Source organism: Camelus dromedarius, chromosome X, assembly GCF_036321535.1.
Source record: "Camelus dromedarius isolate mCamDro1 chromosome X, mCamDro1.pat, whole genome shotgun sequence".
Classification (NCBI taxonomy): Eukaryota; Metazoa; Chordata; class Mammalia; order Artiodactyla; family Camelidae; genus Camelus; species Camelus dromedarius.
The window spans coordinates 13,514,308-13,528,337 of NC_087472.1; the positions used below are offsets into that span (position 1 = coordinate 13,514,308).

Sequence of the window (14,030 nt, forward strand, 5' to 3'; positions counted from 1 at the left end):
AGTAAGTAGGTATAAATGAAGGGGATATAACGGAAATACTAACCTTCTTAAATATTAGAAGAATTACAACAATAAAAAGGTAGACCACATAACGACTTTTCAAATAAATATTATTTTCCATGGACTCTAAAATGCCATCACTTGTAAAACATCATTCCTTTATGTGGGGCTAAAACAAACATTGCCAATTAAACTTTATACAATGCCATCACCTGGGAGACACATCTTGATTTAATAAATGTTAAAATATGGTGAAACAGGAGTCTTGAATCAATAAAATGTGGAATATCAAAATAGTCAACAAAACGTAATGTAACAGAATTGACAGCAAATGTATCCATAAATGTAAAGGGGCTTAATTAAGAGGAAAAAATTTTTCAGAAGATACCACAAAGCAAAACTCAACAACATGCTGTATACAAGAGACACAGCTAAAAGAGATACCAAAAAGTTACAAATGAACCGATAAGCAAAGTTACACCAAGCAACTGTTTGCAAAAAGAAAGCAAGAGAGTTGGACTCCCCTCATCCAGACATGACGGAATAACAAGAGACCAGAGTTACTCTTTCACCTTAAACAACTTTTTTAAATGGGTAAAATACATGAAGCAACACTTTTCCGACCTTGGACAACAAAGAACATTAAGAGGGTGATCACAGAGAAAAGGAGGTCTCAAGCTTCCTTCCCAGAGAGAATCGCCAGGCTGCGGTGCAGAGAAAGGGTCCCCAGAGCCTTGCGATCTTCCCAAGTTGAGAAGGCAAAGTTCAAAGTCTAGAGACACCAAAGGTGTTAGAGTCCGTGAGGCAGAACCAGAGAGGGAGAGCTGCACAGAGATTTCTGGAGATATGCAAGGGCTCTCTTTCATCAGAGCACTGACCAGTGCACAGGTGTCAGGTGTGCCAGTTACTCATTTATTGCCTCTCATCCCCCAAATTCGTGCTCACTGACCTCTATGAAAATTTTTTGGGCCCCTTAAATATTTTAGTTTTCCTTTGCAAGCTGGCACTGAAGGAAGCTTGTCAGTAGAGGGCGCTGGGTAGACACTGCAAGGAGAAATAGTTTTGTTTTCTGATAGATGGAAGCTCACTCTGCATGCTCTGGTTTCTTCAGCCAGAGCAGACTCTAATGAATTAATGGATCCAGTCACCACAATAAAAGAAACAAAAGACATCAGGTGCAGGGAGAGGCGAGGGATGACTAGGCGGAGCACAGATTTTCAGGGCAGTGAAACTACTCTGTATGATACAATAACAGAGGATACATGTCATTATACATTTATCCAAACCCACAAAATGTACCACACAGAGTGAACCCTAACGTAAACTATGGACTTCGGGAGATAACGGTGTCAGTGGAGGTTCATCAATTGTAATAAATGCACCACATTCCGGTGAGTGATGTGGATAATGGGGGAGGCTACGCAGGTGGGGGGGGGGGTAGGTACATGGGAAGTCTCTGTGCCTGCAACTGAATTTTTCTTGGGCCCCAAAACTGCTCAAAATAATAACTCTAGTTTTTTGATGAGACATCATGTGTCTCCTGATGAAAGAACACATCACTACCTTATTTGCCAAAGAGATCAAACCTGAATCTGACCAAGCTGCTGGATCCATCTACCAACATGCAGGAAATCGAGGACAGAGAAAAATGCACCATTGTTAGAACGAATGACACAGGAATGGACAAATAGATATGTGAGAAATCAAATACAGAAAAATGCTAATTGTAGAATCTAGGCCATGGGTATATGAGTGTCCACTATATAATTTATTCAGCTTTTCTGTGTGTTTGAAAATGCTCACCATAAAATATTGAAAAAAGGTATATAAAATGGTCAAGTCTAAACTACAGTGTCTGGGGATGTAGACTTGGATGACAAAGCTGCAAAAGAAACTCAAGCAACTGATTAGGGTAAAAGTTAGGATAGTGGTCCCTTTAGGGAAGGGAACGGTGTTGTAAATGGGCAGGAAAACATGGTTACCTTCTGGGGTGGCTGGCCAAATTCTATTTCTTGATCTGGTTGGGATTTACAAGCGTGTTCCCCTTATAATAATTCATTAAACTTTGTATCTGTTTAGCGTGGTTTTCTGTATTTGTATCTTACAACAAAAAGTTCTTTTTTTTAAGTCCATATCCTTTGATCCAGCAATTACATGACTTTACTAAGGTCATAATTAGACAAGAGTACACAGATGTTTGTACAATAATAGCTACCTTTTATTGAATGCCTAATGTGTGTCGGACACTGCTCCAAGAACTTCATAAGTATTACCCTGGCTATCTTCACAACAACCTTATGTGCTATGTACTATTCTTACTCCCATTTTACTGATAAGACTCACAGAGGTAAAAGAATGTTCACTGCAACATTATTAACAACAAAAGCTGAAAACAGCTAATTATGATGGAATGGATAAAAAATTATGATCCATCCATACAATGGAATACTATGATACCATTAAAAAGTATAAATGCTTTCTTGTTCTTGTATTCTGTCTCTCTCCGCATATGTGTGTGTGTATACATATATGCACAAAATGAACATGGAAAGAAGTCCATTATAAACTTCTAAGTTAAGACAAAGAAGCAGATTACAGAAACACATATAATCTCACTTAGATAAGAAAATGTATACACATAAAAAGAATCTATTAAAATTGAGGAGGATTGTAGGAAGACTCACTTTATACTCTTTATACCTCTGTGTTTCATGAGGTTTTTATAAATATATATTATTTTTGTAATCATGGTGGTGGTGATTGCACCATGTGAGTGTATTTAATGAATTTTAAAACAAAAACAAACCTTTCTGTGGATCAGACAACCATATTGCCACTTTGATTCTAAGTATCTAATTCAGCAGTTCTCAAACTTGTTTAGTCTCAGGACTCCTACTCTTAAAAATTATAAAGACCCTGAAGCATTTTTGTCTATGTGGGTTATATCTACCCATATTGACCAAGCTAGAACTTAAAATGAGAAAGTTTTAAACACAAGAATACAGAAGCACACATTCCATTAGCCTTCAGAGTGATGACATCATCACACTTCATATAGCTTCTGGAAAATTCCACTGTACACTCATGAAAGAATAAGAGTAAATAAGGCAAATAACATCTTAATATTACTATGAAAAGAGTTTTGACCTAGTAGACTCCCTGAAGAGTTCAGAGAGCCCCAGACTGCACTTTGAAAATAGCTGTTATAATTATTCCCCCCAAAAAGATCAATTACACTCTAAACACTGTAAACAACTTTTCCGAAACTTGCCTACAGCTTTAAGTTCACGATGAAAGGGGACGGAGTCTGTGTAAAGGGGGTAAAGAGGAAGACATCGACATCTATCCAAAATAAATATCCTTAAAATAAAAATAAATGAGAAAATTCACAGGACAGAGTTCCTTTATATATAAAAGGGATAATAAAAGGCAACTGCTGGTTTTACTTAACCTTGGTAATCTTAGGTGGCAACCCACAAATGGTGATAAAAGTTACTGCTACTCTGGCCAACTGGGGCCCTTTCATCCTATTGACCCATTTATTCTCCCCAGACTTGATCTTCAAAGTTGTGGTCTTTAACTGGCCGCATAGAAACATTCCATGTAGACTTTCATGAAGAGTATTAAACACAGACTATATTAATCAAAATTTCTCCTATTCATTAACTCTTCTCTTCTGCCACTTTTCCCTTACTTTGAAAGAATTATCAATTAAGCAGTTGTTTGCAGATTTTCCTCTCATATTCCCTATCTCAATGTTTCCCACTGTGAAGAATACATATCCCTGGGGATATATGAGATTAAATTTAGGTAGTAGATGAAAAAACAATTTGTACCCTACTTTTTTATCTATTTACTTGAAAATAGATGGATAAAATATATAAGTAGTACACTAAACCTGATAGTATAGTTTCTTTTCTAATAAATTTAAGTTAACTACAGATAAATAATAATACAGGTGCCTCAGATATGTCAAAAATCACCAAGGTGGTACATGAATGACTGAAATTCAGGAAGCACTGCCCTCTTCTCTGGAAAGAAACAATGAAGAGAACCATCAGTTAGACAACCAAAACAGAAACCTGGCTGTCATCCTCCACACTCTCTCTCCCTTCCCCATCATCCCCGTTGGGGAACCACATCGAATCTGCACATATAAGAGATTATATAAGCAGTGCTGCCCTGGTTGAGCCCATCCATGCCCATTCAGCCTGTTCGTTAGCCTCCATGGCAGCCCCAAGACACTTTGGTTACCCTCAGGCCCAGTAGGAAACAGTTTGAGAATCACAAGACAGATTTCAAACACAGTATGACTGGAACTTCCAAGCTCAAAAGATCTGAGTTGCAATCCTCCCTCTGCCACTTACTAGATCCTGCCCCTCATCACGTCACTTACTGTCTCTGGGATTGCGTTTCATCAGCTGTTAAACAGCAGTAGTAGATTCTTGCAACACGGCTGTTCTAAGGATTAAATTAGTCACTGTATATAGAATAATATAACTGCTCCTGGCACATCACAGACATTCAATGCTGTTTTCCTTCCCGTTGTATACAGGACCCCCCTTCTGCCTACCCTGCTTTTGAGCTTCATCTCTAGCTGCACCCCTAAACCCCAAACCTTAAGCCGCAGACATGCTCGATGGCTCAGTCCCCCAATCACAGTATGCTGTTTCAGACTTCCTAGCTCTTGACTGATTTTCCTACTAGAATGCGCCCACACCCATTTATCTGACAAGTACTTTTTCATTCCCTACATTGTATCTTCCTGATTTTCCTACTAGAATGCTCCCACACCCATTTATCTGACAAATACTTTTTCATTCCCTACATTGTATCTTCCTGATTTTCCTACTAGAATGCGCCCACACCCATTTATCTGACAAATACTTTTTCATTCCCTACATTGTATCTCCCTTGTTGCTACTTTTTCATTCTCTACATTGTATCTTTCTTGTCACTTAGTCTCCTACCATGTAACATTTTATTGTGTTCATTTGTTTCCACATCTATCTCCCTACTTAAGACTGTGAACTTCTAGAAGACAAGGGACCATGTCTACTTGTCTCAGTATCCCCAACACCTAGCACAAAACCGAGAATATGGCAGGTGTCCCATTAATGTTAAGTGACTACAACTGAAGGCAAATTGTAAATGAAGCAACATTCTTACATTTCTATAGTAAGTTCTCAGTACTTACATTGATAACGCAAGCATCTCTGGCTATACCACTTTTGGTAACAAAACATCCAATCGGAAATCCTGGTGTGCAGTACTTTTCTCTGCCTTCAATATCACGACACCATATCACTGGCATATTATCAATAATCCTAAATATAAATATTTTTAAATAAAATATTTAACAAGCATTTCACATCAAGCCAGACTCACATCATCTTACATGTATTGAAGTCCAAATTTTTAATCAAAGTCAAGTCACAAAAAATTGCCTACAATTTCAAGTGTCTATTAAAACTACTTCTGAAAGGAATTGAAAAATTAAGTCATGTGATTTCAGGTGCCAAGCCTACCAGTGATGCTGATAATTCAGTTGTATTCCTTTCTTCAAAAAATCCAGCTTTTTCTTTTGATCTTCATTGGCTGTGTCATAAGATTTTACACAAACTTTTATACACGTTTCTGTCTTATTAAAAGAAAACTGTCAAGAAAGAAAATTTTAAATATTGATATTTGACCAAATTTTATAGATCAAATGTCACAAAATAAGCACTTTATCTTACAGACAAAACTATTCTTCAGAGACTTCATTATGCCATCATTCTCAACACTATCTCCTAAGTTACAATTCATACCTGAAATGACTACACTAGACACACACACACACACACACACACACACACTGCTTTCACCACTGAACAGAAGAATTTGCCATCTTCCATATTATATAAGGTGGGATATAAAATCCACTGTAGCTTTCTAAAAACTACCCTGATCTAGAATCCTTCACTTAAAAGCGATTATAAAATTGGTTGTCGTGATGGTTACACAACTCTATGAATATACTAAAAACCAATGAATTGGACACTTACCAGTAGGTGAATTCTTCAGTATGTGAAATATCTCTCAACAAATTTATTATCAAAGAAGTGATAATAAAATGTTTGATATTTTAATATGTAAACCTCTTGTTTACAGGTGATTATCAAGGTAAAGTGTCAGTGTTTTTAATCAGAAAATAATGAGAAAGAACAAACAATGAAAAAAGTCGTATTTAACATCTCATATCCTGCAGTCATACAAATATTAACCCCAAAATTCCTTATTGGCAACCAAGTTGAACTGTCATGTTTCTTCAGTCCAAAGGACAGCATTTCTTGAAAAGACGCATTTTTCTGTTAGGACAATGGTACCCCACAAGGGTACTATGCACAACTTTAATCATCAAAAAGTGAGTGTTTGACACACAGACCAACAGAACAAATCAACAGAGACCGAACAAACAGATCTACACAACTACACCCAAGTGATTTTTTTGCAAAGGTGCAAAAGCAAGTCAGTGAAGGAAGAACTGAAATTGTTGAAAAGGTCTTTTCCAGTAAATGGTACTGAAGCATAAATGGATCACAAACTTAAACATATAAAGTCAAATTATAAAACTTTTAAAAGAAATCATAGAAGAAAGTTTTCAGGATCTAAGGTTATGCAAAGCCTTCTTAGACTTGACACCAGAAGCATGATGCATAGAAGGAAAACGTGATTATTGGACCACATAGAAATTTAAAATATTTGCTTAGTGAAAGACCCTATTAAGAAGATGAAAACACAAACTACAGACTCAGAGAAACTATTTGCAAACTACTGTTGCAACAAAGGAATCATAGCTAGAATATAGAAAGAATTCTGAAAAGTAAACAGTAAAAGGACAGTAAATGGACAGCATAAGGGAGCCTTGTTGATGGAACCATGCTGTGTATTGACTGTGGCGGTGGGTAAACGAGTCCACACAGGTGATAAAATTGCAGTCTCTTCTCTCTCTCTCTCTCTCTCACACACACACAGACACAAATAAGTGCATGTAAAATAGCGAAATCTGAATAAGCTCTGTGCATTGTCCAATGTCGATTCCCTGGTTTTGATACTGTACAATAGTCATGCAAGCTATCACCATTGGGCAAACCTGGGTAAAGGATACATGAGCCCTCCCTGTTCTTTTTTTTTTTTTTTTTTTTTTTGTAGCTTCCTAGAAATCTGTAATTATTTCAAAATAAAAAGTTGTAAAACAAGCTAATGCCTGATGGTTTCACAAGTGTAGACATATATTAAAATTGACCAAGTTACACACTTTCAATATGTGTAGTTTATTATACTTCAATTCTACTTTAATGGGGTTGGGAAAAAAGAAAAAAGTTAATGCCTTCATAATCATTACTGCTATGAAAACATCCTTACTCTTTCCTTACATCTACCAAGATATTGAAAGCAGTATTAACAGACACCAAGAGTCCAACTACGTCTATTTACATCACCCTACTGAAAATATGCAAGAACAATAAATTTAATGTTTTTTCTTTGCAAAGCAAAAATGAAACTTGAAAGACAAAACCTTTATGTGAAACCACTAACTACTGCAGATAGCTTAAAGAGCATTTAGAGTCATCTCTCAGTATCAGTGGGGGATTGTTTCCATAACTCCCACGAATACCAAAATCGACAGATGCTGAAGTCCCTCATGTAAAAATGGAGGATAATTTGCATATGACATATACACATCCTCCCCATTCAGTTATAATTCAGGATTAGGGGTGCCTACCCTCCCTGAAGTTGAAAATCCACATATAAGTTGAATCAGGTTCCACATCTGGGGATTCAGCCAACCACAGATCATATATTCAAGAAACTCCAGGTATAAGTAGACCTACGCAGTTCAAACCTGTGTTGTTCAAGGGTCAACTGTACTTCAAATCATCTCTAGATTACTTATAATACTTAATACAATGTAAATGCTATGTAAATAGTTTTAAACACAATGTAACTACTATGTAAATTCAAGTTTTGCTTTTTGGAACTTTCTGGAATTTTTTCCCCAATATTTTCAATTTCTGGTTGGTTGAATATTCAGCAGCAGAACTCTTGGACTTAGAGAGCAAACTGTATTCATGCATTCTTCTGGCAAGGCCAGATTCTACCTCCTTTCCTTTTTCTCTACCTCCTTCTAAAGGAAAGACTCTGGTACAGTTACAGTTGACTCTTGAACAACACAAGTTTGAACTGCCTGGGTCCACTTACATGCAGATTTTATTCAATAAATATACAGTCGGCCCTCTGTATCTGCGGGTTCCACATCCACAGATTCAACCAACCATGGACAGCAGATGGAAAGCTTAATAAACAATCTGTGGTTGGTTCAATCTCTGAATGCGGAACCTGCCCATATGGAGGGCTGACTATGGGACTTGAGCATGCGTGGATTTTGGTATCCACAGTGAGTCCTGGAACCAATTCCCCATGGATTCCCCGAGGGACAACTGTATAAGTAGTCAGTTTTGAGAAGATTCATTTTAAAATAAGATTTAAAATAAGATCAGCTGAACAACCTTATAAGGAGATGATGTGATTTGTCCTCCAAATAGTACTTGTCCAAGATTTTCAGAAGGGCTTTTCTTTCCGGAGTCTTGACAGAAGTCAAAGCTAAAAAAAGAGAGGTTCAATAAGGTTAAAAAAAAATCAAAGAAATCAGTCCTTGTAATTTATCTAGCCTCTCCACCATTAATGGTAGATGATTCTAAAAATAAGACCCAGAATGTGCCTAATTATGATTTATAAACTTCATTATATGTTTCTTTTTAAATTGTTTACCCTCTGATAATTATGAATTCATTATTTAAAATGCTCATGGAACTGCTCTTGACTTTTGTAATGTAGTAGGTAATCACAATCTTAAAAAGAAACCAACAATATTGTCAGAGTTAAACTTCAAATTACATATAAGGACAAACAAGCAAACAATGGCTTAAAGTCTGTGCTGATTCTAACCTGAAACATTTACAAACTGTAATATCAGCTCTGATAAAAGAGAAACTTAAAAAACAAAATCCTCCCCTACCCAAACACATTCCCACATACTCACAAATCAAATGGTTACTAGCTGAGAAGAATTACAATTACCTTGAAGTAACTTTGTATGCAAAATGGCTTAAGTAGAGATAAAATAAATGGTAGGCCTCTGTAATATTTTAAATACTCATACTAGCACCCTACGTTTACATCTGGTATTTTAATGAAAATCAGACTTGATTTTATTTCTGCTTAATTAGTAGAAATAAAGTAATATCAAAGGGAACTAAAATCACTTTTTCTAAGAAGTACATCATTTGTTGTTATTCTCAAATGATTGATCATACTTCATCTTGATTATGTAATAAGGACTCACTACTAAACTAAGCACCTTCATCCATTAAAACTCTTAGTATAGGGGGAGTGGATAACTCAAGTGATAGAGTGCATGCTTAGCATGCATGAGGTCCTGGGTTCAATTCCCAGTAACTCCTCTAAAAATAAAGAAAGAAATAAGCATTACCTCCACCAACAACAAAGAAATAAAAGTTTTTTCTAAAAACCTTAGTATAAACCTACCTATTCAAGGTTTTAGAAATAAGATACAACTTTGCAAAGATTTTTTTTTTAAGTTCAAAGTGTAGTAAATTTATAATTTGCCTTTCATAGGAAGAAAAATCAAGTATGGCAACTTCTTAATTTTTTAAGCATTTGTGTCACATCTAGATCTCTCTATTCTGATCATTTTTTCCTGTTACCTCTATTACAAAATTATCACCACACTTCTTAATACGTCCAGGGCTTTCATTCACTAGCTTTAAAAACTTAAGGCACATTTTAGCACAATTATGTCAAGTTATCACAATGATATCAGTTACACTAGATATAATTATAATACTTATAACTTACGTATTATGTTCATAAGGTAGCACAGATTCCACTGAATCCAACCTATTTACAAATAGTGCTACAGATGACTAGAGAAGGAAAAAAAATTCATTAATAATACAAAGTAAAATAAGGTAGCACTTGCAAAATATATAATGAAGTAACTGAAAGGCAATTGGGTCCATTGCTCCCATCAATTTATAACTGTATAGTTAAAAATTTATAACTTAGCACAGTGTTATTAATTTATAACAGTACAGTTATAAATTTTAACATAGTATTGTTATAAATTCATAACATTTCATTTATCTAGCATCATCAGGGTCTCTGAACGCATACATTTTTCAGACACCTCAGCCGTTCTTAACCTTTTTTAATTATAGAATCCCTTGAGAATATGATGAAAGCTATGGTCCCTCCCCCCAGAAAAGCACACATATTCACCAATTCTCTGTTCAGTTTTAAGAGGTTTCAGAGGGCTCCTAGGGTCCATGGAATTCAGGTTAAGAACTTGAAATAATTGAAGCTATCTGCATAAGTGTTTTTCTTGCATTATTTTAACCATTTTTATAAGAAGTACTCTAAAATACACTTCACTGTTTCCCATCTTAAACAGAACATGATGATCACAATTTAACCTTCCTTGATGACTCAGGGTCATTTTGAACATCAATCATTGCACCTACTTTGACTCTGTGACATCTTCAGTATCAAATGAGATAAGAAGAGCTATTTGCCCCAAAACTGAATGCAGAAAGATAACTACTCATACCCCTGCTACCCACACCCCCTCACCCCTACCAATGAACATAAACTGGTTTGTAAATATTTTGTGTCTCATTATTTTTGGCTGTCAACTGTCATTATGCTTCCTCGCTTTTCTTCTCTACCCACCTCCCAAATCTACTATAGGTCAAGCCCTCAATTTGTGGAATAATTACCCAGATTTGTTTAAAACTATCTCAAAAAGATCATAAAAAAGAATGAAATTTTGCCATTTGCAACAATATGGTTGGACCTGGAGGATATTATGCTTAGTAAAATGATTTAGACAGAGAAAGACAAATACTGTATGATTTCACTTACATGTGGAATCTAAAAAATAAAACAAATGAATAAATGTAACAAAACAGAAACAGAGTCACAGATATGGAGGACAAACTAGTGGTTCCTAGAGGGGAGAGAGAAGGGGGAAAGGACAAGATAGGAGTACAGGATTAAGAGATACAAACTACTATGTGTAAAATAAATAAGCTGCAAGGATGTAATGTACAGCACAGGGAATATAGACAATATTTTATAATAACTATACATGGAGTATAAACTGTAAAAATATTGAATCACTATGCTGCACACCTGCAACTAATATAATATTTCCGTATTTCAATTTAAAATATTTGAACCATACTTCAATTAAAAAAAAAAAAAGATGTCAAAAAGACTGCCTGAGAGCATGAACATTATGACACCTATTCTGGCTCTTCACAGGATGTCTTTGCTTACTTCCCTGGATCTCAGCTGTGCTCTTGACAATTCATCAGATAGGATTTTTTAAATCATTAAAACAGCAGAACTTGGGTAAGCCCTTTATTCTTTTTGAAAATTCCATACACGAATTTTTAAAAAATTGAGCATCTGCTATCATCTTTACCATATGGTTAGATTTTTTCTTAAAAGAAGAGGATGTAGAGAACTATCATGTTTGGAAACATACAAATAACCTAATAAAAGCAATGCAAATTACAAACACAACACACAATTTTTCATCTACCAGGTTGACAAAGATCTAAAAATTTGATGGCATGTTTTCGTCAAGCTGTGGAGGAACAGACACTCTAACACACTGCTGGTGGGAGTGTAAATTAATACATAGAGAGCAATTTGGTATTCAAAATTAAGTGTCACTTCTTAGTTACCTGTTTGTTAAGATGATGGCTCAAAACACCACTATCAATACTTCTCACAGGAAAAAGCAAGCTGCCGGTTTTAAGAGCAACTGTGCTGCACCTAGAACTGGCCTTTAAAAACCCCAACTTTCAAGTTGGCTAAGTCTATAGTCAAACCACACCCAGCGCTTGTTCTCAACTCTATAGTGCCTTTGTGGTGCTTTCTACCAGAACACCTCCACACACTTGATTAGGCAACTTGGAGTCAGAAAATAAGCCTTACTACTCATTAATATCCTTTGAATTGAATTACTTGCAAAAAAAAAAAAAAACTTTCTTGGGAGTGAGTTTACAGTTACAAAAACAAGGATGGCAAGGAAGGGAGTGAAGAAGTTATTGGGGGTTGGTGGACAGGCGCAAGAGGAATTGGGCCAGAAATCTCTGGCTAAAAAAAACCGATGATGGTAATAGCTGCCGTTTATTGAAAACTTACCATATGCCAGGTGTTTTTTGTCAGTGCTTTTCATACGGTGTCTTATTTTATTCTCACAAATCTGAGAGGTAAGTAGTATTAACTTGCTGTTTGTGGAATGGATCCAGGGGGAACCAAAGTGAATTAACAGAATTAAAGTGGTAAAAGTGTGAGACCACCACGGGAGTGAAGGGTGACAGAAACATGGTGGGGATGTATCTTAAAATGACCTTATTAGTGTGCGAGTCTTGAAAGGCAGATTGTAAACGTGGGACAACAGGGAGGGGAAAGAGGGAAGAGGTGAAGGATACTGAGTGGGAGAGGAAGCAGCCCCGAGGGGGGGCGGGGGAGGGGCTATGATGGAGGAGGAGCTAAGAAAGAGGTGGAAGACCGGCCAATAGGGAGAGGGGAGAGAGAGGAGCCGCGAGGAGGGGGAGGAGCTGAGAGGGAGTTGGCGGAACCGAGCAGGGGCGGAAAGGAGAGGAACCTAGATGAGGGAAGAGGCTGGGGCCGAGAGGGAGGGCGGAGCAGAGAGGAAAAAGGGGAAGGGAGGGGGCGGAGCTAAGAGAGAAGCCGAGACAGCGGAAAAGGAGCGGAGAGAAAAGGATAAAAGCAGAAGCTGAGAGGGGGAGGAGGAGGAGCTGAGAGGAGAGTTAGAGGAACCGAGAAGGGGGAGAGCCGAGAGGGAGAGGGAGAGGGAGAGGATCAGGGGGAAAGGTCCGGATTGGCCAAGTGAGAGGCTCAGAGATTGAGACCCTGAGACACCCCCACAGAGGGGGCTTTGGCTTTCCGGGTCAGAGTCACAGAGTTCCCAACACTGGTCTGCCCCGGTGTGTCCCATACTCCAACCCGAAGCCTTCCCCTCACATCTCACTTCCTCCCTCAAGTCCTCACCTTGCAGGTAGGAGTCTCTCGGTCTGCCTCGCAGAAGTTGACCGGAGCCAACCTGGGGAGGTAAAAAGGCGCGCAGAGAGCGGCCTGAGGCCCCAGGAGCAGCCCCAGCCCCAGCAGCCACCAGAGCCCGGGGAGGGCGGGCCAGAGGCGCCAGAGGTTGGTTCCCAGGTAGGAACCACGAGAACTCATTTTAAGAGCCGGTTCAGAGCTTGGGGACACACACCATGGGTGATATCGGAACCAATAGAGGGGAGAATCGGAAATGATAAGGAAAAACCGTGAACAGGAAAGAGCTGAGACCCGCTGGTGGGACTAGAACTCTAAGGAAGGCCACTTGTTGGGGCGAGACACTGACTTGGAACCCGGTTGCTAGGAGGCCCAGCTGGGTTTGTGAGCGCGGGCAGTACGCATGCGCGCGGGTGCTGGCCGCGCCTTCCACCCCCACTTCTCCGTCCCCCCTCCCCCTCCCAGCACCCCGAGCCCCGCACTTTCCCGCGGTTCAGGCGGTTCCTCGAACGCGGTCTTGAGAGATGTTTCCGGGAGCGGGGGGCGGGGCGGAGGGATGCCATCTGAGAATTCTCAGTCCCAACATCCCAGGGTCTCGCGTCCTCAGGATTTTACCTCTCTTAGTACCGAAGTAGCAGGGTTAAGGTCCCGGCCATCTTCAGGTCTTGCTGTGGGGGTGGGCAGAGTGGGAGGAGAGGGGGAATTCCTGGGTCTTGCTGCCCAGTATGGTGGCTATTAGGCGCTTGAAGTGCTGCGAGTCCGAAACTGTTATGTAAATGTAAAATGCACGCCAGGTTTCAAAGACTGCACGGCAAAAGGAATACAAAACTTCTCCATTGTTATAGTGATGACAAGTTGATATGATGATATTT

General features: G+C 38.4%; 1 protein-coding gene across 1 annotated transcript in view; it reads right to left on the reverse strand.

The window, feature by feature from the left end:
* The window catches only part of LOC105100450 (transmembrane 9 superfamily member 2-like), a 73,448-nt gene extending 59,926 nt beyond the window's left edge, over window positions 1-13,522 (reverse strand). The window contains exons 1-5 of the mRNA XM_031446584.2: window positions 13,153-13,522; window positions 9,922-9,989; window positions 8,553-8,646; window positions 5,529-5,656; window positions 5,198-5,327 (exon numbers count right to left, since the gene is read on the reverse strand). Coding sequence (XP_031302444.2) covers window positions 5,198-5,327; window positions 5,529-5,656; window positions 8,553-8,646; window positions 9,922-9,989; window positions 13,153-13,341 — 609 coding nt within the window. The 5' untranslated portion in view covers window positions 13,342-13,522. The remainder of the gene's footprint in view (window positions 1-5,197; window positions 5,328-5,528; window positions 5,657-8,552; window positions 8,647-9,921; window positions 9,990-13,152) is intronic.
* Window positions 13,523-14,030: the final 508 nt, after the last annotated feature.